The 27,001-nt window shown below is 51.7% G+C and overlaps 1 protein-coding gene across 5 annotated transcripts in view; it reads right to left on the reverse strand.

Moving 5' to 3' along the window:
- CES5A (carboxylesterase 5A) overlaps nt 1-27,001 on the reverse strand; it is a 163,067-nt gene that overhangs the window by 2,808 nt on the left and 133,258 nt on the right. Inside the window, exons 1-12 of one of the 5 annotated variants that reach the window (XM_006764339.2) lie at nt 26,102-26,239; nt 23,658-23,769; nt 14,123-14,327; nt 11,860-11,998; nt 10,269-10,402; nt 8,633-8,786; nt 7,098-7,202; nt 5,266-5,370; nt 4,405-4,545; nt 3,313-3,381; nt 1,873-2,020; nt 338-487 (exon numbers count right to left, since the gene is read on the reverse strand). In XM_006764339.2, coding sequence (XP_006764402.1) covers nt 338-487; nt 1,873-2,020; nt 3,313-3,381; nt 4,405-4,545; nt 5,266-5,370; nt 7,098-7,202; nt 8,633-8,786; nt 10,269-10,402; nt 11,860-11,998; nt 14,123-14,247 — 1,270 coding nt within the window. In that variant the 5' untranslated portion in view covers nt 14,248-14,327; nt 23,658-23,769; nt 26,102-26,239. Of the gene's footprint in view, nt 1-337; nt 488-1,872; nt 2,021-3,312; nt 3,382-4,404; nt 4,546-5,265; nt 5,371-7,097; nt 7,203-8,632; nt 8,787-10,268; nt 10,403-11,859; nt 11,999-14,122; nt 14,328-15,401; nt 15,608-23,657; nt 23,770-26,101; nt 26,240-27,001 lie in introns of those variants that run through there. The other 4 variants (XM_006764340.2, XM_006764338.2, XM_006764342.2 and 1 more) reach the window with 4 other exon arrangements.

Here is a 27,001-nt window from a genome sequence, read left to right on the forward strand (position 1 = left end):
TGGCTCAGTGTAGAGCGTCAGCCTGCGGACTGAAAGGTCCCAGGTTCGATTCCGGTCAAGGGCATGTACCTGGGTTGCGGGCACATTCCCAGTAGGAGATGTGCAGGAGGCAGCTGATCGATGTTTCTCTCTCATCGATGTTTCTAACTATCTCTCTCCCTTCCTCTCTGTAAAAAATCAATAAAATATATATTTTTTAAAAAAACTAGTCCTCCAGCGCTTGCATCATGTTGGGGTGGGGAGTCCTGTCTTCTCCCACCTCACCCCCCCATCCCCATGTTCCTGCAAGACCAGGAGAGCTCCTCCCCCTGACCCCCAAACCAGGCGGGTTCCTTACCGAACATGACGACATCCCCCTTCAGGAAGGCACCTCCGAAAACAAAGCGGATTTCATCCGTGTGGTCGGCCTTGACGAAAGCCGGCTTGCTGTCCTTGAAGCAGTGAGGCCGGTGCTGAAACTCATAGAAGTACACAGGTGCGCCCGCGTCTGCAGCGATGGAGAGAGACAGCGATGGAGAGAGAGAGTGGCCGTGGCAGCGCCCCTGCAGGGGGAGCAGAGCTGGCGCTGCATCCCCACCCAACTCGTCCCAGATTCCCAAACCTATGGGTGGGGGCCGCCCCCATACAAGAGGCAACCTGAACAAGCTACCTTCCCTCTTCCTTCCCGGAGACTAGCGGTTCCTGCTTCAGAGGCCCTCGCAGCCCTGGTGACAAAGAGCTCGATGCCCGTCCAGGGCAGGCTGCCCGGGCAAGGGTTCTAGTTTTCACAAAAAGTCCTTCACACGGACCCAAGGTCTACTTCCCCCTGACTTCCTCTCATTGACCTGGGTCCATGGCCTATGACAAACAGAACAAAGCTATTCCTGCTTCCAAGATGCCCCCTGCACCCCACATTCCTTCACCTCTCTACGAAAGGCCTTTGCGCTCCAACTTCCCCCTCTTTCTCTGAATCATCTTTCTGTTTTCCTCTACTGGATAAGGGCGATCATGCTTATAAAGTCTCCCACTAAAGCACCAACATCACTAATCACTAGGGAAATTGCCTGTGTTTTGTAGAGCGTTTCCAGCTATTATGAAAAGTGGGGTTGAAGTCTCCAACTATGGATGCACAACTATTTCTCCCTTCAACTCTGTCAGCTATTGCTTTATATATTTGGGGGCTCTGTGGCAAGATGCCTATGGATTGATAATTGTTATAGCTTCTGGATGAACTCACTCTTCTATCTTTCTATGATGTGCTCTCCTGTCTCTCTTAGTCTGTAACAATTCTCTATACCAATGTCATCCTAAAGCCTCTTTTGTCTGACATTAAGATAGCCATGCCCGCTCTGTTTTGGTTACTGCTTGCATAGAATACCTTTTTCCATCCTTTCACTTGCAACCTATTTGTATCTTTAGTTTTAAAGTGAGTCTCTTATAGGAAAGGAAAGGAGAACAGAAGGAAGAGAGGAAGGAAGGGGGAAGGAGGGAAGGAAGGAAGAAGGAAGGAAGGGAGAGGGAGGGAAGAGTGGGTGTGTGTCCTCACAAGTAATCTTCTCTTTCTGAATGCTCCAGCCCTCCTTATGCTAAGACATTTGAGAAGACACTTCCAAACAGAAAGTAACCTGGAAGTTGGGCCCCGGAAAATTATGGGGAGGTGGGAGTGTTCTCCACCTCCCTGAAGAAGCGAAAGGAACACAAACAGAACTGATCAGCATTCCTGAACTCTGAAAGGCAGGGGAACTACACAAGTTGGCCCTCAGGGCTATACCCCCGACACCCCTGAGAGGTCCCTCTCAGTGAGGGAACAGAGGGCTGAGCAGGGGGCCGGTCCGCAGGCAGCAGGATCCATGCTGTACTGTGGCCCCGCCGGGGGGTGGCTCGGGGACTCACCTCTGTGACATCGAGCCGTGATCAGCCCAGGGACCACAAAGAACACATCTCCAAGCAAGTCCAGGAAATTATTTCGTATTTCAAAAATGGACTGCTCGCCGTGGAAATACTCATCCACCACGAAGTGTAAATGCTGGCTGGGGATGTGCTGCAAAAGATCAGCCACAGGAGGTCCAGGTCAGCGACAACAGCCCACGCGTGGGGCACCCGCCTGTGCAGGCATGTTCTGAGCGCTCTACACGCACCGCCCCATGGAATCCACACAGCGAGCCTGTGGTGCAAATGAGCAAAACCAGTCCCATTTCACAGATGGGGGGACTAAGGCTTGGAGAGGTAAAGTGGTTGGCCCCAAACTGGTGGAACCAGGATTCTTTCACAAGACCATTCGCATCTAAATCCCAGGCTCTCAGTCACAGTACACACACCTCTCTGAAATGTTTCAGAAACAGCCACCCCTGGGCAGAGCTGGCTACGCCACTTGTGGGATCCAGTGCCAAGTGAAAATGCTCAATGCCAAGTGAAAAAATGGTTCCACAATGACAAGAATTTCAAGATGGTGACAACAGAACATCCAACCATGTGTAGGACCCTTCTCAGCAAAAGGCCCTTTGAACTACACTGATCCCATGCCCCTGGTACCAGCGCTGCCTCCGGGCTCTCGCTCACACTTTAGTCCCAGCTGTCATCAGCAGGCAGCCAAGACTCCTCCAACATCCTGTCTGAGCCTTAGCACCTGCGGCATCCCTGCCTCCAGCCTGGACCACGCTGCAGACACCAGACCCTTTATCAAATGGACATTGGATCATGTCGCTCTTCTGTTCCCAGCTCCTGGGATGGAACTTTATATGCCTTCTGCTGACCTCTACACACGGATCTGCCCCTCCCTGGTTCTCTCGGTTCCACCCGTTCCTCTCAGCCTGGCTCCTCCATTTGCCAGACAAACCTAACTCCAACTCCAAATCCCTCCCCTGAGTGAGCCAACTGCTCCCCCAACGGACACCACGGACACCACGGAGCCCTGGGCATCCTTCTGCCCTGATTGGTGCAGCGATGCACAGAAGTGTCCTATCAGGTTTGTCCATCCCCAAAGCCCACAGCTTCCGTAAGCACAGAGACACACCTGTGCATCATGGCACCCCAGTGTTAGGGGAGGTGGGGCACCTGCACTCTCACTTAACACCTGATCAACGAATAAGTGGGTGAAACGAGCCTGGCAGAGAGCACACACTGAATAGATGCTTAAGGACGAAAGGGAGCAGGGAAGGAAAGGAGTCCGCCTCTCCATCCTCCTGCCCGGCGCATCTGTGTGCAGGGAGGGAATGAGCGAATGGTTGACTAATGGCCCCCAGGATTGCTAGAACCCAGCCCACAGCCTGGCGGGCATGCAGCCAATAGGGTCCCCGGTCCCAGGTGGGTTTTCGGAATCCGGAACGTCCTTACCAGGATTGTGTGCAGCAGCTGCAGGGCGAGGGACTTGTTGGAGCCTCTGAGGATCTCAGGAAACTCCTTCTGTGGAGAGAAGTGGGGCGCCTGTGAGCACCTCAGGTCCTCGGAAGGGAAGCTGGTCTCTGTGGGGTGCCGGCGCCCGCCTTCCCGGGGGGGAGGCTGGGAAAAGCCGTGACCCTTCCAGCCCCCGGGGGCCACGTGGAGAAGTAGCTCCCGTGCATCGGTTAAGCGACAGCTTCTCCTCTCATTTGATAAAAGACAGCCATTCCGTTACACCTGTCGTCTTGTGGGACCCCGGTGGCTGCCCTGTGGCAAGGCCACGTTATGGGCTGTGTGTGTGTCTCCCACAGATTCCTATGTGGAAGCCCTAACCCCAGGACCTCATAATGTGTCTATGTGAGAAGACAGGGTTTTGAAAGAGGTGATGAAGTTAAAATGAGGATGTTCTCTGGGCCCTAATCCAATTGGACTGATGTCCTCAGAGAAGAGGGAATTGGTGCCTGGCTGGTGTGGCTCAGTGGTTGAGCACTGACCTATGAACCAGGAGGTCATGGAGGCGTGCGGAAACCTGAATCCATATGATTTGTTCACTGTTGCCTGCTCGGGTTTTATCAGAGCTCAGAGCACACAGTACATGCTCAGTTCATTCTTGTGGGATGAATGAAAGGAGTCTATTTTGCAGCTTGCACCGGTGCACCAGCTTAGGGAGCATTCTTGGACATCCAAATGCCAGGACGGGAAGGTGTCATGGATTTCAATACCTTCGAAGTAGAAACTATGCTTCTTTGAAACGAGCATTTGTGGTGTTTTGAACAGAGCTCAAACGGATCCCATTGTCTCTTAGTGTTTTACACAGAGTTGTTCCGTTCACCGTAAACCTATGAGGAACAGGGCGGACACCAGCCTTGGCTGACCCCAACCCCCAGTTACCATCCTCCAGAGAGAGGAAGGACGGCCGCTCTGTGCTCGGGCGGATGGGTTCCACCCCTCACCACGGGTGTGCCGTCCGTGGGAGCGACCGGCTGTGGGAGCAAACCCCGGCCCCTCTGTGGAGGGAGCGGCAGGAGGCAGAGTCGGGATTCTTACCATGGGCAGCAGGAAGCCACACTCGTGGTTATTGACCCCGATGATAGAAGGAACGGAGCGGAATGTTTTTTTGATCAGCAGTTCTAGAGGCTCGTCAGGAAAGAAAAAACCATCAACCATTCGCGTGAAAGACTTGGCGACCTGAAATGAGAAAGGGCGGAAGCTGTCTCTGCTTGTAAAATCTGCTGGCCCCAAACCAACCCACCCTGAGCCCACCCACTCTAGCAAAATGTGGTAGGAAAGGGAAATGAAGCCAGTCTTGGTCCATCCCCATACATCCGGCTGCCTGGTCAAGGGGGTCAGCTTCTCTGTGCCTTAGTTTCCTCATCTGCAAATAAAGGGTAATAATAGCATCCACTTAAGAGAAACGGTAGCCTAGCCCAGTGGTTCTCAAAGCCTGGCTCCCAGCAGCATCAGTGTTACCTGCGAACTTGTTAGAAATGCAAATTCCCTACTGAATGCAAGCTCTGGGAGTACAATCCAGCCAACTTTTAAAAAATAAACCCTGCAGCTCAGCTGGTGTGGCTCAGGGGTTGGGCGTCGACCTAGGAACCAGGAGGTCACAGTTCAATTCCCAGGCAGGGCACGTGCCCAGGTCGCGGGCTTGATCCCCACTAGATGGCGTGCAGGAGGCAGCCAATCAATGATTCTCTCTCATCATTGACGTTTCTATCTCTTCCTTCCTCTCAGAAATCAATAAACGTATATATTTTTAAAATGACCCACAAGTCCACGTTTTTACAGCCATTACCACGAATCCCCAGCCCCCATATCCTTCCAAGTCCCTAGTCAAAATAAATAAGAGTGGTCAGGTCTGTCCACCATTCCATTCAAAGGGCAGCCCTGCCCCAGGCCCTTCACCTGGCCGATGCCCAGCAGCTCCTGGGAGGACTTTGCCCTCAGGCATCGCAGCAGGGCCTCGGAGTTGTCCGCTCTGCAGCCGCAGATATTTGCAATCATCTGCAACTGGTGGCAGAGAAGGAACAGGTTAGAGCACAGTACGGACAGCCTCTGGGAAAATGAAACGTGGAAACAGTCCTCATCCAGTCCCAGGCCCGTCCTTCCTATACGACGTCCAGCCTGCTGGCCCTCCCCATTCTCATGGAATGGACATAGTGAGGGCAGGCTGGCCCCGGGTCATCCTGACCCTCTCGCCTGACCCTCCTTGTCATCTTTAGCAAGTGCAGGAGCTGGGAGTGAGGACCTGTCAGTCTGTGGCCATGGAATAGAGTCAGGATTCCTGGTGTCATGGTGGGATCTGTGATGTCACAGACCTGTGACGTTGGCTCCATTGGCACTAGGCCCCACAGAGCCCAGAAGCCCCACTCTGGGGTGCCTCATGGAGTCAGGAGCCCCCCAAGGGAGAGGAGCAGCTCTGCAAGGTCTGTTGAGGCCTGTGTCCAGCTCGGAGTCTCAGCTGGTCAGCTCTGCTCCAGCCTCACCCTCACCCTCACCCCCACCCCCAGCCTGGAATGCCCTGATGTCCTTTTTTCCTGTCTCACTCTTTAAGACCCAAGTCCCACCTTCTCTCAGATGTCCTTTCAGACACGGCAGTCCCTACGATTCCCCTCCTCCTCCGATCTCCTGTCACTCCAAGGGCCCCAAACTACTAGCCCTTTGCTAAACACCTTCTTGCCCTCTCACTGAACATTCCACGCGTGTAGAATGTGCCCCCTAAAAGTAGTGGCCCTTAGTCTTCTGGGATCACAGATGCTCTGAGAATCCAATGAAAGCCCCAGACCCTCCCCCTGGGAAAATGCACAAACATATATCGTAAGCATTTGAGGACCACCTCCAAACATACCCATGGGTTGCAGGCTTGAAATCCTTACCATAAAAATGAGTATAGTCTATGCCTTCTCCACTTATAAACCCACAGGTCCCAACATAGAGCGGGGAAGCACTGGGCACTCACTATGTGTGTGGTGGATGAATGCATACACACCACACTGCACACATGGACACCAGCCGGATATATCACGTCACCAAACCCAATTTTCCGTCTGCAGTGGCCGTGTTTTTGCAATATTATGACTCTGTTTTTGCTCTCGGTGTATGTTGTTACCTTCTATAAGGTGTTTAAGGAAATGCACCACTAACACGAATGATACCCAGGAGATGGCTCCGTAGCCCATTGTTTCATTAATATTCATTCAATGAATCAGCTCATTCGTGAACTCATTCCTCGAGTAAACGTATAGGGTTGCCTAACATACACCAGACATTATGCTAGGACATGGAAGAGACAGGGGCCTCGATCTCCAGGTGCTTACTGACCGGCAGAATGCAAAGACGAGATGACAGATGATGAACATCTGGGACATACACCTCCCCTCCCCTTCCCAATCTCCTGCCAGACAATATTAATAAGTCAGTGTTATTTCCTACTGAGCTGGCAACAACATCAGAATCTCACAGCAAAGATTGGTGCATACAATGTGAGAACTGACACACACACACACACACACACACACACATGCACACACATGCACACACACGCACACACATGCACACCAGCAGCATTGCACTGTGCAGCTGGACCCATTTCCTACGGAACAAGGCCTTCCATGGAGCAACACATTTCACCTCAAGCCAGCGTCAGATTCTCCGGTCACGGTCAGTCAGGCCAAGCACATGGTCTGCCGACACCTGACCAAGGAGAGGAAGCCGGAGAGGTGCGCGCATCTACCTACATCCTCATTCCGCTTTTCCTCCGGGGCCTTCAGGTAGGGGAGGATGGCCACCCCGCTCTCCATGATGGCTTTGTGGAATAAGTCCTGGGCCAGCGGGGACAGGATCTGAGAGAGAGAACACAGGAGACACCGCAAAGGTTACCCAGGGGCTTCCCGCCCATCACACACACCACCCACCCCTTCTGTAAGAAAAACTTCCCAGGAAGCCTGCTCTAGAGAGCTAACCTTAGAGAAGGAAAAGTCCTGGTTTGGGGGTTTGAGGACTAAGTTGCGAAGGTTTGGGCAAGTTAAATAACCTCTCTGAGCCCCATGTTCCTCGTGAACTTTGACGGTGAGCATTCTGGTGTGTGGGTGCTAGACCCTTGTCTTCCCGATGGGGCAACCTCAGGCAAGTTGCTGAATATTTCTAAGCATCCATTCACTCTCTTATAAAACTGCAGTAAAATCTGAGCCCACTGGCCCCAACTGGTTTGGCTCAGCGGATAGAGCGGCGGCCTGCAGACTGAAGGGTCCCGGGTTCGATTCTGGTCAAGGGCACATGCCGGGGTTGCGGGCTTAATCCCCAGTAGGGGGCTTGCAGGAGGCAGCCGATCAATGATTCTCTGTCATCATTGATGTTTCTATCTCTCCCTCTCCCTTCCTCTCTAAAATCAATGAAAAATACATTAAATAAAAAAACTGAGCCCACGTCAAACTTGTCTTGAGGAGCAGGAGAAGTGATGAATACAGAAGGCTTTGCACAGTGCTTGCTTAATAAGAGGGCTGCATCCACAGATTTCTTCGCAGCATCTATTTTTTTAAATATATTTTATTGATTTTTTTACAAAGAGGAAGGGAGAGGGATAGAGTTAGAAACATCGATGAGGGAGAAACATTGATCAGCTGCCTCCTGCACACTCCCTACTGGGGATGTGCCTGAAACCAAGGTACATGCCCTTGACAGGAATCGAGCCTGGGACCCTTGAGTCCTCAGGCTGACGCTCTATCCACTGAGCCACACCGGTTAGGGCACTTCGCAGCATCTTGAAGTCGCTGCTCACCATAAGGACACTGAGCCCCCAATGTAAGGGCAATGGATCCTGTCGGGGGCTTATGCAGGAGAGCCTTACTGGACCTCCAGTCAGCAGACTGACTCTGGAAAGTAAGACCCCTCACCAAACTACTGGCGAAGGAGGGTACCTTTTATGTTTTAAGTGAAAATAAAATGTTTACATGCATCCTTTGCTATTTGACGCTTTTAGCTGGGCTTCTCTATTCAATGATGACCAGTCCTGATAACTGGATGCCAGGCCTTCAACTGTACACATATAAATGCATTTTCCTCAAACTGTCACTCACTATGTGATCTTGGGTGATTCATGTAAACTCTCTGACGACAGCTCTCGTCCTTAAAACAAGACAGAGCCCTTGACTCATGGTGTGAGGCTCCAGGGAGACCGTGTGTCTGAAAGCATTTGTTCAACATGAAGCACCAATCAGATGTACGTGGTTCATCATCCTCTTTTTTGTAACCTCCCCCACCGAAGAGAACTCACAAGGCTGGACACACTTATGGCTCCTGCCGACTCGCCAAAGATGGTCACAGAGTGTGGGTCCCCACCAAAGAACTCGATGTTCTCCTGGACCCAGGTCAGGGCAGCCAGCTGGTCCATGAAGGCCCAGTTCCCTGGTGCGTGCTTGTCCCCTGTGCTGGGAGCAAGAGGCGGAATGAGCATCCTGAGTGGGCCACTGTCTACCTCCCCAAGCCCGGGGAGCTGGCGGCCAAGGCTGTGGACAGGTGTCAGGGCATCATCCCTCCCTCCGGGAAAGGGCTGAGAATCAGGCCTGGGGCAGTGGGGAACACCAGGCTTGGCTCTCTCCCTCTGCTGGGGTTTTGGTTTGAGAATCTGAGGAGAGTTACACACCCCAGAAAAATGCACAAACAATGCAGATGCAATTTCAGGGTATGCACAGGCTCCTCTGAATCCATGGATTCCAGAAGAGTCCTGCTCCTGAGAGTTGGTCTGCACCAGGGAGCGAGACCTGCCTGGGCACAGAGGTTCCCGTGAATGACTAAGTGAATAATAACAACAATAACAGTGGCGGCAGCACAGTGCATGACACTGTCCTAAAGGCTTTACGGCTGATGCTCCCATAATCCTCCAAACCTGTGAGGCAGGTGGTGCTGGTCTTTCTCCCTCTGCCCCTCTGGGTTTTATCCTCACTTTTTCCCAAAAGGCTGACCTCTATGTGTACAATCAGTCGGAGGCACCAGCCAGGGGCTGGGGGTGGGATACCGAGAGACAAGCATGTTTAACCCACCACCTGAGGCCCCTCTCTGCTGGGAAGTAGTTTGGGTAGTGGCTGCATTTCTCTCAGGCCATAGTTCCTGCCACTTCCCTTCAATGAAATCTGCAAGAAAACCCTAAGGGTGCTGCTGGATACATCAGCTCCTTCTCACAGACAGGGAATCAGGACGAGAGAGAGCAAATCCCTTGCCCGGGACCTAAAATGCTGCAGATTTGGGATTCAAACCCAATGAGTCTGACCCCAGAGTCCATGGTCCTGGCCATGGCCCCATGCTGCATGCAGCTCATGCAGAGCGCATGCTTCCCAGGATGGGTGGACAGTTAATGGGATGGGAAGACAATGCAATGGAGTGACTATTCTCAGATGAGCATTTGAGGAGCCTTGAGAAGGGGCCCTACGTCAGAGACGACTAATGGCTCACACACTCTGTGTCCTTGACTTCCCGGGCTACGTTGCCCCGTCTCCCTTGTTTTGGGCATGGCCATGTGACTGAGTTCTGCCAATGGTGTGTAAACAACAGTGATGATCGCCACCTCCAGGCTGACCCAGAAAGCTGGCCCTCACACCCTCCTCTAACCTCTTTCTCCATCTGCTGGCCAGATGCAGAGCCACAGGTGGAAGGAGCCTGGGTCCCTGATTGATGCTGTGGAAGGATGTCTGTCAGTTAGGAACCCTCAATTAGATTTTACTGAAGTGAGAAAAAATGTTTATTTCTCTAAGCCACTAATACGTGGGGGGTTATCTGTCATAGTTGCTAAAATTACCTAATAATCTGGTCCAAATTTGTTCAATGTCCTTAGGATGCTGGGCACTGAATCCCCTATGGCTGCTGCACAGCTGCCCCCTGGGGACCAGGGGTGTCAGTCATTTGGGGGTACTCACTTGAAGAAGCCAAACATTCCTAGCCGGTACTGGGTAGTCACAACCAGCACATCCTCGTAGGCGGCGAGGGCGGACCCATCGAAGATGGAGGCTGAGCCAGTCTGGAAGGCACCCCCCGGAAGCCACACCATGACCTAAGGAGGGGAGAGGAACTTTCCGGTCAGCCTGTCGAGCATTCCGACCCCCGCCCTGTGAATGCTGGGTCTTCCTTTCCCTATGAAAATGCAAATGTCTCATTTTCCTTTCTAACGAGCATCAGAGGTTTTGTATTTAGAAGAAGGCTCAGGGTTAAGCAGGTGGGCTCCAGCATCCAAGTGCCTGAGTTTAAGTCTGAGCTCTGGCACTGACCAGCTGTGTGGCCTTAGGCAGATTACTTAGCCTCTCTGAACCTCATTTTCCTCATCTGTAGGATGTGAAGCATCAAAATATTTCAGTTATGAGGCTATTATGAGGATTAAACAAGATTCTGCATCTGAGGTTCCTAGGACAATGTTGGCACATTCCAAGTGCTCCGAAAGTATTAACTAAATATTGAACTTGTGACCCACAGGAAGATGGAAATCGTTGTAAGCCATGTATGGAAGCAAAAGCAGCTTAAGCTTTTTAATCTAAGGCTTTTGTCTACCTGCAAAGAGAAGAGAGGAAAAAAAGGGAAGAGAAGTGTGGAGACTTTACTATGTTGATTAGAAAAACTGGGACTGGGGAACATAAATCATCATTCAAATGCTATTACCACTATTTATACATAATAATAATAAATGCCTTCCACATTCTCCATTTTAAAGGTCCTATTAGGGACGGCCACCCTTGGGGCAGGAAGAGAGAGGGAAGCCACTGAGGAAAAAGGAGAACTGGCAAAGCATTAGCTTGGACACAAGAATCTGCCACTGACTGAGGTAGAGTATGGAGCAAGGCGCTGACGCTCTCTCCCCCCGTGCCTCATCTTCGTCATCTGTAGAATGGGTTCAATAATCTTGGCCCTTCGGGTTACTGTGGGGGGCTCGATGAGCTAATGTACTGTGCCTAGCACACGTCAGCAATCAATAGATGTTGCTGGTATAGTGCAACACAGCAAGTCTCTCATTGCACTGACGTCGGGGAGAAAAGATGATGGGAGGGTGTGGTAAAAAGTTAGACTGCACCTTTTGTACTCACTTAAACAGGGATCCTTCACATTCTTAAGTGGCATGCTCCGCGTTATTACCTGACTGACTTCATTGCAAACAGAAAAATTGGTGAAGGCAATTATTTTCTTTAACGGAAGGATTTTTCAAGCAAACAAGCAAACACAAAAATAATCAAGGTCCTTTTAAGCAGTGCCTTCTCTGACTGTTTACAGGCCGTTAAATACTCAACAGAGGGGGAAACACAACACAATATCAAAATCAAAAGTCAAGTCACTGCCAACAAAGAAGCGAAAAGGAAATAAAGTGAATCCGTCGTTCAAATGACTTTTGAAGGAAGTTACTGACCTGCCAATGATTACATTTCCATTTTACCCAATAGGAGGCTGGGGCTGATTCCAGACCCCCAGGCACACTGCCAGGGTCCCAGCCCAAGGACTTGCCCCCAGCACGGCAGACAGCCTTACCGGGAACTTGGAGCCAGTGTCGGCACGGGCTGGGGCATAGATATTAAGGTACAAGCAGTCTTCGGACACTCCGAATTCGGGGTAGCGCACCCGGAGAATGTGTTGATTTGAGAACAGCCACTCTGAGTTCTGGAAGCACCTTGGAAAGAGGAGGAGAAACCCCCGGAGTCGCTGTCAGCAAACTTGCCTGGGAGGGGCCAGTTCTTGTCTCCTGGGCCTGAGCAGAGGATGCCTATGGGGGCTTTTGGTACCCCGTTCATCATGCCCCCTCCACCCAGTGGCACAAATGAAGACACCATGATTCTCTTTGATCTGGTTCCCAGGAGGGAAAGCACACTGTGTATAATAATTGTACCATTAACCCCCAGCACCCAACCATCATAATCCAGGCACACGCATAAAGACCCTGGCTGGCTCAACAATTCCCCAAACTATAGAGGTTAGGACACTGGGTTGCAAATCAAGAGCTTGGCTCTGGCAGCCCCCTCTTCTGACCCCAGAGGAACAAAGGGGCTTTTCCAGGCCTTTCTGCCAGGAACCAACTGAGACAGGTTGGCAGAGAGAATCCTGCACCCAGGCCTTTGCTCAAGCTGGTCCCTCTGGCTAGATTGCTGTCTTCCTCTCTTTGCTCATGTTCTTCCCTTTCTTTCAGATTCAGTCTAAATGCTACCTCCTCCAAGAAGCCTTCTGAGATTTCTCCAGATAGACCATAGGTATCTTTGGAAACACCTACATATTTTGCGTTTTTTTTTTACTAGAACTTCTCCTATAGACTTGTATATGAGTGTAATCATAGTCCCAGCTCAACTGTGAGCAGCTAGAAGCCTAGGGCTCTGTATTAGTCACCTAAGTACCTCAGAGCCCCCATCACCAATCCTGACACACAGTAAGATCGAATGAGATTGTGTTTGTGAATATTTCTATAAACTGCTCAATCACTTTAATTTCGTGGTAGAATAGTATACAGATTTGCTGCAAATCTACCCCCTGACAAGTTTTTATGCCCCCTTTCCCCTTTGTAAGTTGTTTATCAGAAATCGAGGTTACAGGCTCCCAAGAAAGCCATCCCTGACCTCCCCTCAGAGCTAGGCTAAGTGGTTCTCTGTGCTTCCTCAGCACCTTCTCCGATCCCCTATGGTGGCCCTGTCACTCTGTATTTTAATTGTCATTGCTGTTCATGTCCCCACCACCACTACCAGTCTGCAGGTTCCTGAGGGCAGCAATGTCTAACCCATGGGGGTGTCATCCAGGGCCTAAGGGAATCTAACTATTGATATGAGCTGAATGAATGAATGAATGAATGAATGAACAGATGAGTGTCCGCTTAGTGTCCTCAGTCCCTGGGCCACATGGGGTCTTCTGTGGCTTAGGGAGCTTCCTGGCACCAGGGTACTCCTTTGGCCTGTGAAAGCAATGCCAGGAATGTGACCAACCTGAGGACTTGACAAAATTTGACAGTCAGAAGATTTCTTGGGGATTTCCAAGTCTCAGCTCCCACCTCATGCGTGAGGGCCCTCCACCACTCCCCAGGGAACTGGCTGCCTACCTAAGCTTGAAAACTTGCAGTGACTGGGAACTCCTTACCTCCCAGTTCCTCTGTGCCACAGAGACACACTCGTGCCATCATTCCACAGGAAGTTATGGATTTTCCCGTGGGCCAGGCTCTGCATGGGCATGGTGTTGACTGCTAGCACTCACATCCCTTTAGCAGTGGTTCTCAGCCTTCTGGCCCTTGAAATACAGTTCCTCATGTTGTGACCCAACCATAACATTATTTTCATTGCTACTTCATCACTGTAATGTTGCTACTGTGATGAATCGTCATGTAAATATCCATATGCAGGATGGTCTTAGGCGACCCCTGTGAAAGGGTCGTCCAACCGCCAAAGGGGTTGCGACCCACAGGTTGAGAACCACTGCTTTAGTGTGATTCTTCACTTTACAGCCCTTATCCAGTCTGACCAAGGAGACTAGGCCTGGCTGACCGGCCCTTCCAATCAGTAAGCCCATCACAGTGGCTCCCAAATCTGACTGAGCTCAGAATCCTCAGGGAGCTTGCAGACAATCCAGTTTTCTAGGTCTGAAGATTCAGGAAGTTTGGACAGGAGCTCAGGGGATCTGCATGTTCTGAACGGTGCCATGTGGTTATGGAAGCCACTTTTGTAGCCCTCTCCTCCTCCCCCCTCCCCCCCTTCATTCCCCCTCAATGCCCTGCCCCCACTCCCAGGTCGCAGGCCACCCATGGGATCAAGCCCGGTCTTACAAATTAGGGTAGGATGTGGCGTTTCGGATGCCATTCCAGGGCGACGCAGGCTTTGGGTTTGTAAATCGCAGGGGTCCTAGCGGGGGTGCGGCGTAGGGGACCCCGAGGAACACATTCACAGGCATGGTGCTTCCCAGCACAGTGGCTTGCTTCCCCCGGACCCAGCCCAGCCTGGTGCTCCTGGTGGGTCCATCTCCAGCTGGCCCTGAGGGAATACACACGGGGAGGAATCAGGAGCTGGCTAGGAAGAGGCCAGGAGAAGCCCAATTCAGAGCTCCCCCAGGTGGGGGCGCTCTTTCTGGGCCCAGACGCTGTGCCATGGGAAGTGTCTGGATTCTTTCTCCAGGAACCCACGTCCATGGCCTCCTTCAACATTGCCTTAGAAGTCACCTGTATCAGAGCACAAACTTAGTCTCGTCCGGGAACACAGCACCAAGCCACCACATGCCCCCTGGTTACCGTGGAAACCCTTCTCCCTTCTGTGCCCAGAAGCCTCCCTTCCTACGGAGGTGACGATACACACCAGGCCCTGTAGGGCCTAGGACTGCACGGAGCCACCGGGCCCTGAGCTTCCCACACGTCCGTCATTTTCATACCCACCAGCACAGCTGCCTGTGCATCACCCACCTATAGGACGACCGGCATCTTGTTTTTCTTAAAGTGAAATCTAAATGAACTTTTCACAATGACCAAGAGGAGTCTTAGGCAATCACATCTATGAGTGGTGGTTTTGCTGAGTTCGGTGTATGCTTTCGAATAAAGTAAATATTCAGCAATGAAAATAAAAAAATCCTCACGCGGATGCCACCTGAAATCAGCCAGTCTGCCTCCAGGGGTCCGAGGGTGAGACGTCTGAGACTGAGAGCGCGGGCTGCTCGGTTGCCACACAGACTATGGCGCCTTCAGAGGTCAGCAGTCTGGCAACTGAGTTAGCCGGACCCAGCAGTGCTGGTGCTACCCCGGCTAATGTCATCTCAATAGTAACATTAAAATCGGCAGCCAGCACCACAAAAGCACAGGCTCTGTCCCAGGACAGAGGGCTCTCCCAGCCCCCCACATGGTGTGAGCAACTCAAGGACAGGACCAGGGGTCTTCTGTGCTCTACCGTGTGCCCCAGAAAGAGACCCGGGCCCTGGGGTTTTCAACACCCCCAGGACATTGGTCAGGTGCCCTGAGGTGACTACACAGCCCGCCGTGGGCCCTCAGAGGCCCCTGCGCAGTAACTGCATTTCCACCCGTGGACAATCCTCTGAATAGGGAAATCCCCCTCCTACCTCACCTTCTGAGAGCCCTTCTCTCCCACTGGGTGTCTCACCCTCGGTGGCAGCTGCAAGGACCCCAATAGCCCAGATCAGGGTCTGGCCTGGGTGCACCCACTCTCTCCTCATCTGGCTGGCCCGCCTGCACGCCCTGGACATCCACGGCTGCTGCTGGCCTTAGAGACCTTCCGTCAGAGACAAGAAGAAGCCTCCTGTTAGCAGGCAAATGTTGAGCAGGCAGACACAGGTCACAGGATTGGTGAAGCGTAGCATCGGGCCAAGATTCAAGAAAGGACTTGGCCAAGCAAGACTTTCCTGTTCTGATTTACATAAACAGCTGAAGACTGGGCCTTGATCTGGGGAAAAGTAATTTGTTAGGCATTAGGCTCACAGAAGAGTAGAAGTAGATTTGGGGTCAGGGAAGCCGGACACCTCAACTCAGACCTCAGATTCAGGGTCTGGGAAGGCAGCAAACAAGCGGTGAATGCAGCTGGTCAGGAGAGCAACAGGGAGGGGTGGGGACTGTGGAAAACTGGACCACACATGCTCTGTCTAACGGGGCAGTGACTTCTCAACCTCAGGAAACATTTGTTTGGTGACAATGTTGGTTGGCCACACCAGAAGTATACCGTATTACTCGATTTTTAAATGTGGCCTCAATTGTTTAAACAACCAAAACAACCATAATGTGAGCCCAATGTACCATTTCTACCGGCTTGAGTTGTGTCATGGGTAAAGCCAGCAATTCTGATCTAGACCCAGGCCCTCCAGTGTAAACATGAGGAGGCTCTGCAGGGACCGGCCCTCAGCACTCTGGGTCCTCACTGCTGTACTCTTTTTGTCACAAGGCCATGCTCTGAGACCCAGCAGGTGGGTCATGGCAGAGGGCCCAGCATGGGGCTTCCCAAGTGTTTGGGGCGGGGCTGTTGGCATCAGAATTACCTGGCGCACTTGCTGAAAAGGCATCCTTCTGCCCCACCCTCAGAGATGTTGGGGCAGGAATTTAACAGTAGCATTAGTGGCTTTGGGAAGCATCAATCTAACACACAGGAGGTGTCCCAGGGTAGTCACTTCCTGAGAGAGGTGGGGTAGGCACAAGCAGGTATTAAGTGCCTGCTGGATACAGACCTGCAGCTTCACAGTTTGTCCCATTCCCACTATTAACTGGACGAGCAACGTGCTTGAGATTTCCAAAGCAATCATTACGTATCTCATGCCGCGAGGGTCGTGTTTTGACCTCACCTCCTAGGACCCTGATGTCCTCATCAGTAGTCACACCAGTGGCCTGGATGGCCTCTGAGAGGCACAGACCTTTGATGGGTTCTCTCTGTTCTCCCAGATTGCGCTCCTGACACCCCAAGGGGGAAACCAGAACAAGAGGACCTCAGCCCAAGGCCTGGCTCTAAAATAGCCTCATCTACGCCGGCTGGTAGGCAGTGCAGATCGAAGCCCACTTTCCGATTCTCACAGGAGAGGCTAAAGGAAACCTGAAGGCATCAGGGCAATGACAGTGACCTCGGGGTGGAGAGCAGACGCAGTCTGTGACATGCATGTCACATGAAAATGCTTCTCCTTATCAAGATCGCTCTCCTCATGAACTGGGAGCCCACGGTAGGGGAGAACGTATTTGGCAATGATACATCTGATAAAGGGTTAATATCCAAAATATATAAGGAACTCAGACAACTTAACAAAAGGAAGACAAACAATCCAATTAAAAAATGGGCAAAGGACCTAAATAGACACATCTCCAAAGTGGACAGACAGATGGCCAAGAGACATGAAAAAAATGCTCAAAGTTACTGATCATAAGAAGGATGCAAATTAGAACAATGAGGTGATCACCTCACACCTGTCAGAATGGCTAGCATCAGCAAATCAACAAACAACAAGTGCTGGCGAGGATGTGGAGAAAAGGGAACCCTAGTACATGGCTGGTGGGAATGCAGGCTGGTGCAATCATTATGGAAAACAGTATGGAATTTCCTCAAAAAAATTTAATATGGAACTGCCATTTGATCCCACTTCTAGGAATATATCCTAAGGAACCCAAAACAGAAAGAATGTATGCACCCCTATGTGCATGGCAGCACAATTTACAATAGCTAAGATCTGGAAACAGTCCAAGTACCCATCAGTAGATGAGTGGATAAAAAAGCTGTGGTACATTTATACCATGGAATGCTATACAGCAGTAAAAAAGAATCTCTTACCCTTTGAGGCAGCATGGAGGGGTGTGGAGAGTATCATGCTAAGCGAAATAAGCCAGTCAGAGAAAGACAAGTATCACATGATCTCACTCATATGTGGAATCTAATAAACAAAATAAATTGTTGAACAAAAAAGAGATCCAGAGACATAGAAGCATGGAACAGACTGTGGAATCTCAGAGGGAAGGCGGGGGTGGATGGGTAGGTGAGAAGAGATCAACCAAAGAACTTATATGCATATAGGCATAACCCATGGACACACAATAGGATGGTGGAGGCCTAGGGCGGTGGGGGGAGAGAGACCGGGCTATAAGCGGTCAATGGGAGAAAAAGCGGGACATATATAATACTTTCAACAATAAATACTTAAAAATTAATAAATAAAAAATAATAAAAAAATAAAAAGGATCACTCTACTCCATGCATTGCCCCAGCCTAAGAACTAGGGCCAGGTCTCAGCGTAGCCCTCGCCAAGAGTATAGCCCATCCTCCGGGAGGAAATGGCTTTCACCCCGAGTTAATTACATGACATGGCAAATGTGTCCTGGTAGGAACAGAAAAGCATGTGTGGGAGTGGATCTTGAGGGCAATGGACCTGAGCATGAGCAGGAGACTGCGTAGGAGAGAACTAGTTGCAAGAGCAATGTTCTCATGACTCCGATTTATTGTCCTGAACGAATGCCTCGGGGCTGGTCTGATATGCTGCAGGAGTGGCTCTCGGGAGCTCGGACATCATGACAGCTCACAGTAAACGAGATGGAGATGCTGGACTTGCCATGGCAGAGCTCTGATGAGGAGATCAGAAGGGTCAGGGATGTGGGTCTGCTCGCTGACGGGCCGCTGACCACAGAGGCATGAGTGAGCCTAGCTAAGAGCAGCAGAACTGCCCGAGCAAGCCCATCGCCAATGGCTGACTCACAGAACAAAAGAGCTGAATAAGTGGTTATGTTTGAAGCCACTCTGTTCCGGGCTGGTTTGTTGCATAGTAATATGTAACTGGGACGTACGTTGGGTATGCAGACGTTGGAGGCTGTCATGGCAAAGAACCTAAAATTTATGGGACCGAATGCTGTCTTGTTAATGTGCTCCTAGCTGCTTATGCTAAGATGTGGGAAGGCAGAAAAAGAATCAACTTCTGTCAGACACTTCAGTTCTGGACTATTGTTTCCAGAAAGTCAGGCCCCGGAGGGGGCGGAGAGGGTGGAGGAGAGTGGAGAGGAGAACCCTGTGAGTCCTGAACAGAGGGAACCTGCATCGAGGTTCCCGGCTAGTGAGAGGGGGAATCCAGCCCGAGATGGAATGGCAACACACACCCAGGCAGAGGACTCCGAGAGCCATCGCACAAGCGGCCAAAATCCAGTGCCCCAAAGGACACACATCTTCTGGGCCTGTAGGATGTAGAACCCTATGGGGACCAGTGTGGGAGAAGTACATGGCCCTGCAAGCCTCCTGTCTCCAACCCACCCATGCCTTGGCCTGGAGGCCCAGGGATTAGGACCCAATCTTCAAAACTGCAGAAGGGGGAAGAAAACCCAGGACAGATTCAGACTACATTTTCCCACCGCTGGGGCAGAGTGAGGGCTCAGCATCCTACTTAGCATTTATAAATAGTAAAGAATGTCCTATGTTGGTGCCAAATTTGAGGTAGTGACATTACTTCAGTGATTGTTGTGGGAGTCAAGACCTATCACTTCAGCTCCTTGCAACTGGTGGAGAATAATTATTCAAAGTATAGGAGTAATTGTATCAATATATAACTAGAGGCCCGGTGCACAAAATTCATTGCAGATTTGTCTCTGGAAGGAACAACTCTGACTGCACGGATTCTAAGAGAATTACAACTAGGGGGCGTCTAGAGATGACCAAAGCCAGCTTCCTCCTCAGCAAGATGGGACACTGGGGGATGGAAGGAGTAGGGCTGGGACTAGAACCCAGGTTCCTGACTCCTGACCACTATTCTCACACAAACAACATGGGCTTCTCATTTTTCTTCCCCAGGGGGCCAGGGCGACATGCACTGTCTCATTTAATCCTCATGACAACCCTAAGAGACGCGGTTTATCCTCATTTTAAATATGACAGAACTGATGTGTCCAAAAGTTATTATCTTGCCGAAGGTCCTGGATGCTAAATGGCAGTCAGCATTTGAAAGGAAAACTCTACTAGGAAGCTTGTTGCTCTTAACTCCTACTCTACCTGCCTGGGGGAGGGTAGCGCTCACCCAGGTGGGGACTTCACAAGGTAGAGTGTCTGTGTGTTGGGGGCCCCAGGGCATTCCCACATCCCTAGACCAGCCCCCATGTCCCCAGGCTGCACCGGGAGGCCTGGCCTGCTCACTCACGCATGTGCAAAGAGCTCTCTGCTCTTCCCCAGCGTGTGTCTCCAGGGGATGCTACGTGTTCTGCATGCCCAAGGCCCTTGCCAAGAGCATCCAACTGCCAGGGACCACTCCCTGAGGTCCTCAGTGAGGAACAAAGCACTTTGCCTGGAGGCAGAGAGGGGGGGGGGAGGGGAGAGCCAGCAGGAAGCCAGGGGCAGGAGGAGTGATCTGTTCCCTAATCTGACAAAAAGGCCAAGACACCTTCAGGCTAGGGGGGCAGGGGTTTTCAGGAAAGGAGAAGAAATGGTCCTGGGACCCTCTAAGCCACCCACAGTCTAGGATGGTTGGCCTTTCTTGTCTGTCACCCCCAAACCAAAGGGAGCGGTCTATTCAAGCCTGCTGCAATGGTTAATTTTATGCATCAGTTTGACTGGGCCTATTTCTGGGTGTGTCTGTGAGGCTGTTTCTGGAAGAGATTAGGGCAAGACATAGTTGAAGCAAAGGAAAAAAAAAAGAGCAAACGAGTTCAGAATAAAGGGGGAAAGCTCCAGATGAAGTATAAAAGCACAATAAATCTTTGTGGAATAAACGTTTATTCCAGAAGCGGGGCCTGGGAGCAATGAGGAAGTTGCTGACCATCTCTCCACAGCGCCCTCCCCTGCTTTTCCAGTTAAAAATCTGGCCCGGCTGGTGTGGCTCAGTGGTTGAGGGTCAACCCATGAACCAGGAGGTCATGATTCGATTCCCAGTCAAGACACATGCCTGCGTTGCAGGATTGATCCCCAGTGTGGGGCGTGCAGGAGGCATCCAATCAATGATTCTCTCTCATCATTGATGTTTTTTTCTCTCTCTCTCCCTCCCCCTTCCTCTCTGAAATCAATAAAAATACAAAATAAAGTAAAATAAAAATCTGACTTGGAAAGTGGACCCTGGATTCCCATGGAAGCTTTGAGCTAAGAGACACCCTGGCCTCTGAGGCTATGCGGTTTTAAACGTTGTCTCCTGAAACACTGACGTGTCAGAAGAGTGTCTGGGGCCACAGAGAACGGATATCGGTACCACTCCCTCCCACCGCCCTTCAAAGAAAAATCTCGCCTTTTCATTGTCTTATCAGATTAAAACGGTGGGCCTCAACCAGGGCAATTTTACTGCCCACCCCCACCCCCGGGGACATTCAGAAATGTCTGCAACTTGGGGAGGTGCTCCTGGCATCCAGTGAGTAGAGGCCCAGGATGTTGCTAAACACCTGGCAGGACAGCCCCCCACAATGTCCACCCACAATGTCCACCCCCGAGGTCAATAGGGCTGAGGTTGAGAAACCATGGGCTAAACCCTAGGACACAGCCCACCATTGACATTTTTGACTTACAAAAGCAGCGATTTCCCCTGGTTCGTCTCGGGTTTGTATAGATGTCCCTTTAAGAGAGGGTTCGTTCCAAAGTGTTTTCTCCCTCATTGCAAACTAGTCATCACATCCACACCCCTCATGGCACAGATGGCGAGAGTGTGGTCCAGAGAGGATAAGGGGATTCCCAAGGTCATACAGCAAGTCAGCCGGGTCCGGAGCGGAACACGGGCCCCTGAACCCTGGTCCACCCTCCCTGTCCGCACAGAAGCCTGACCTCCACCCCTGCTCGGCTCTCCAGCTGCGGGAAATGGCTTCTTCCCAGTGTTCTGCTTGGATGCCGGGCCCCAGGAGTTGTTCCAGAAAGAGCGCCTGCTTCCCACCAAAAACCTGGGCTGGCATTCATCCAGAACTCAAAAGAAAATCTGTCCGATTAAAAAGAAGAAGAACAACAAAAAAACTATCCCCAAACAGCCATGCAAAGCGAGGCCAGCTGCTGGGGACTCAGTGAGATGAATACCCACTCCGGCTGACGGAGGGAGAACAGGCCTGGGAGAAGCACCCAGGGAGCGGCAAGGCTTTCCGCTCGAGGAACAATAGCTCTGCCTCAGATGGACAAGAAGCTGTTCACTCTGAAAGAATGAGCCCGCTGCCATCCCATAATAACGCCGGGCCGGGGGCCCTCCGGGAGCCCAGGGGAACATGTCCTCCAAGAAAAATGAAATTGTGATGACATGGCCACTTCCAGGGGCTGGGGGCTCACAGCCCACAGCAGAACTCTCTGCTTGTCCGAGTCGGGCGGGCCCTTGGAGATGGACCAGGGGCCCCATGAGGCAGACTGGGGGTCAGGAGCAAGAGTCCAGCCTGCCCACACTCTGCAGCCAGGAATGGGGCGCTGGTGGCAGGTGACACGCCACCTTTAACTCAACACGCATGCACGCATGTTGGTACTGGGACGCTTAAATCCCACCCACCCTGCGCCTCGCCCAAGTTCCATTTAAACGCTCCTCTGACAAGTGCACCCGGAGGCACTCATCTAGTCTCACATCCTCATTGAATGATGGGGAAACTGAGGCACAAAGCGGGGCGGGGTTTGCCTGAGTCAGGGGCAGAGCTTCTGACGTCTCCCATTTCCCACATGGGGGGGAGTCAGCAAGCAAACACCTTGTGAGCATCCTAGTCAAATATTAAAAAAAAAAAAAAAGTTTCAGGCCCTGCCCGAATAGCTCAGTTGGTTAGATCCATGGTCGGCAAACCGAGGCTTGGAAGCCACATGCGGCTCTTTGGACCCTTGAGTGTGAGCAAACCGAGGCTTGGAAGCTACATGCGGCTCTTTGGACCCTTGAGTGTGGCCATGAAGTTTCAATAGCACTGTACGTACGTGCCCGCACGTGGTATTTTGTGGAAGAGCCACACTCAAGGGGCTGCAGTTTGACAACCACTGGGTTAGATCATCACTGGGATACACCAAAGTTTCAGGTTCGATCCCCAGTCAGGACACATCCAGGAATCAACTCTTCCTTTCCGCTCTCTCTCTAAAAATCAATCAATACAATTTTTTAAAATAAATAAATAAAAAGGTTTACTGTGAAGGTAAAACAAACCCCCACACAAACAAAATACACAAAGCTGCCGACCACAGAGTGTGGGAGGCAGATTCCCCACCCTCAGCGAGGAAGCCCTCATCTCACAAAACGCACCGGAGCCTCAGCTCTGGCCTCACCCCATCGCCTGCTTCCCGAGGATTCAGTGATTCCCCGATGCCTGCGCTGAGCGCCCGCCCACAACCCTGCAGCCCTGGCATCAGCTTCCCTCTGACAGTTTCCATGGCGAACGCTCCCACCTCCCATTTCACATGCAGGATGCGGGCCAACCCCAGGGCTCCCGAAAATGGTCTTTCTGACCCCACTAATGTCGATCCTCTTTTCCTCTTATAAATCAATCGATTTTATTTTCATTTCAAGCGTTGCAATGACACGGCAGCTGTTCTGGGATGGCCTGTGTGTTAGCACATGGCTTCAACGGCCATCTTTAGCCCAAATCCTCATCCTCCTTCCTTTCCACAGAGAATGCCGGGAGCCTTGGCGAGGACTGGGATGAGGCTGGGGGTGGAGGGGTGGAGTTGGCTCTCAAATGAAGCCCTCCCCCTTTGATCTCGGCCTTTCTGATTGCACCTCTGACTGCTGAGCCCTGCTGTGATCTGTCACCTGCCAGAAGCCACCAGAGATCTCCCACATCCCCTGCTCCGTTTAGAATGAAACGGAAATTCCACCACCTGGCCGGCTAAGGCGGCCAGGGCCAGGGAGTGAGAGGCGTGGACATCCTCTCTCTCTCATGGTAACTGGACACTCTGGGAGGCTAGGATCAGTGGGGCACGGGTGGGCCGTAGACATTTTCTTACATGCTGCCTGCTGTCCAGTCGGCCAAGCCCCCACCAGGGCTCTTCTCCAGCCTCAGGTGGGACGTGATGGCACAACTTCTTCAGGGACCACCAGGCCTGAGCTCCCGAGGACCTGCCCATAGAAGACACGAAGATGAATGCAAGAAGAGATCACTCTGGTTCCTTCTCTCAGTCCTGACCAACATTCTGTGAAATCATTGTTGACTCAAACCTTCCCCCAAAGATGTTCACAGTGGAGTAGGGTTTATCAGAGGTATAAGCCACGGCGGTCCGAGTCCTGGGCCTGGGGAGGTATGAAGGGCACTCAGGGGACACAACAATGTGGTCCCTGCCAGATACACCCTGATACGCCTTGGTTGGCAGGAAAACACGGAGGGCAGCCTATGAATGTCCAACTCCTCCCGTTGCCTGAAATGCGATTGGTGATTTCTTCTTTACAACTCGGATGCCTCGGAGGAGGGTAAGGGGTGGGAAATCCGTTGATGCTTTAAACATGCTATCTCATTTCATCATTATAACAACAGTCCTAGGACATATTAACGACTTCACATGACCTATGAGGACACTGAAGCTCAGAGAAGTTAAACCCCTCGTCCAAGTTCACAGAGGAAGACAGTGACAGGCGGGAGCTGAATTCAGGCCTGTCTATGGACTGTTGCAGAGGGCCGACGCTGGGGTCCTCTGAGTCCCTGGGCCCCGGAAAGAAGCCTGGGCTGTTCAAGACAGCATCTCCCTCAGATCATCCCTGTTTCCTGGAAAGAGCATTTGAGGAGAGGGACGTTGATTGATGTGGGTTGTAAGAATACTTATTTGTCGGTAATTACTCCTTGAATTCCAGCCAAAATGGGCCCCGCCGAGCTGCAGCTGTGCAAAATGTCTGGATTCTCCCACACAGAGGAGTCGGGAGTGGGGCGGTCAGAAAAAGCACTAACCGGGGGCAGAAAGATATCTCCATGCAATAAATATTTACTGAATCCCGACTTCATACCAGACCTTGGCAGGGAAGGGAGAAGAAAGGCATGAGGTTGAACCAAAATGCAGTTTCTTTAGAGGCCCGGTGCATGACATTCATGCACGACATTCATCCCGTCAGCCCAGTCTGTGCCCTTTAGCAGTCCAGGAGCCCTCAGTGGATGTCAGCCACCAGTCAGACATCCTTAACGCTGCCATGGAGGCGGGAGAGGCTCTCACCACCGCCTCTGTGCGTACCAGCCATTAGCCGAGCCTGTGGCTGCATGGCGCTCCCTCCTGTGGGAGTGCACTGACCACCAGGGGGCAGCTCATGCGTTGAGCATCTGCCCTCTGGTGGTCAGTGCATGTCATAGCGACCCGTCGTTCTGCAGTTTGGTTGACTTGCATATTACCCTTCTATTATATAGGGTTATAGGTATACTTAAAGATGCTACAATAAAATAAAAAGAGTGGCTTCTTGCTTTGAGGGAAATAACAGACAAATGAACCAAAGCCAGCAGCATATTTGAGGTGTGCTGGGGGAGCCAGCAGAGACTTCCCAGAAGAGGTGACTGTTAAGCTAGGTCTTGCAGGCTAGATCATGTGGGGCTGTCCACCAGGTGGACGAGAAGCCAAGAACTGGGGAGGCAGTCCAGTAGGGGCGTGCAGAAGGCAGCCGATCAATGTTTCTCTCACACATCAATGTTTCTCTCTTCCTCCCCCCGCCCTTTCTTCCCATCCTCTCCTCTCCCTCTCCCTTCCTCTTTCTCTCACACCAATAAAAACGTATTTTTTAAAGTCCATCAGTCTGGATGAGAAGAAATGATTGCTGTAAATATTTTAAAGCCTCTGCAACAGAAATGGAACGCCACCTACCCATTTCCTGGGCTCCAAAATACAGCTGCTCTGCTGCATGCCCTCCATGTGACGCCTTGTGGAATCCCCACGCCACAGTGAGAGGGCTACTGCTGTTCTTTACAGATAAGGAAACTGGGGCCGTGAGAAGCTCAGTACCTCACCAGGAGTCACACAGCAGCAGGAAGGGGTAAAGTCGGGATCTGAACCCAGGGCTGACTCGTGGGTTATTTTACTGCACAGTTACTCTGCCTTTCGGCCCTATAAATGTACTTCATCTGGTTCTCTACCCGAACTTTGAAGGTGGCAAAACTGGGGGGTCAGAGATGGTCAGGGACGCACCCCAAACCACACAGAGAGCTAAAGGCAGAATCAGGCCAGAAGCCAGGAATCCTGCCACCAGCCAGCCAGCCAGGTCTTGGTCCAGAAAGCCTGCTCTGCTCTGGCCAAACTGCCGCCAAGCAGCGCCTTCTCTGACTCAGACCAGTGCTTCTGGGGCTGCCACAGGGAAGAATGGGCAAGCCGTGGAGTCGCTGAGTCCAGAGCCTGAAACCACAGGAGCATCTAAAGTTTCCATAGCTTCGAAACAGGAACTCTACCTACCAAGGTGGCAGGGATGCCTCAGTTTCCCTTGTGACCTGCACGGCATCCTCTGAGCTCAGCTCCCAGGCCCTGCAGCAGCTTCCTGGCTTCTCCCAGAAGCGGACGAATGCTTATCCCCCTGGGCCCGGCTGTCGGCATGCTAGAGTTAGACAGCGGAGCAGGATCGGGCAGCCAGGGTCCCGGATCCTCCATGAAGTCATCCCCTTGCTATCGTCAGTGTCAGTTGCCTAGCAACTGCCTTTGGCAGATGGTGGCACGGAGAGCGTGCCAATCTCTCCCACAGCTAAAAATACATCCCGACGACAACCGGTCTATTTTAAAAAGACACAATGCATCCCGATGTCTTCCCTTGTCTGCGAGCGACTGTGCTGGGCCAGGTCTCTTTGGGCTTCTGATTCCGTCCGACAAGTGGAAAGGGAGCATTTCAGGAAAGGGACACAAGGCCAGGCTCCATGGTGGCGCTTAGAAAATTGTCATGGAGGAGGCCGGGAGGGGAAGACGAGGAGAGGGAGGACAGATAGAGCTTGGAAGTAAATACCTAGTAGTCGGCAGCAAACCCTTTAATTTGGCCATATTTTTTAACCTACTCGGGAAGGTGAGGTGAGAAAGCAAAATCATTGATGCGCAGAAGCCTGGAGCTAGAAGAGACCCAATCCCACTTCCCGGTCAGGAAAGCCGGGGCCCTGAAGGGTGAGGGGAAGAGCTGGCTGTTTGCCTTTGTTCAGGGTGCAAGGGCTGGGGTTCCCGGGTGTGGGCATGAGGCCTCCAGCCCCCTCGTTCCTCTTGCATTTCTGTCAGCAAGGTTGTCTCACATCGCCTCCCCAGCTAAGCCTTTCCATTTATTCACCATCATTTGCAGGTTCCATTGGTACAAAGGGAGGAGTGAGTCCGTTCATGTGTGCATTTAGCCGTTCATTTCTTCACCAAATATTTAT

Source organism: Myotis davidii, unplaced genomic scaffold, assembly GCF_000327345.1.
Source record: "Myotis davidii unplaced genomic scaffold, ASM32734v1 scaffold2621, whole genome shotgun sequence".
NCBI classification, from domain to species: Eukaryota; Metazoa; Chordata; class Mammalia; order Chiroptera; family Vespertilionidae; genus Myotis; species Myotis davidii.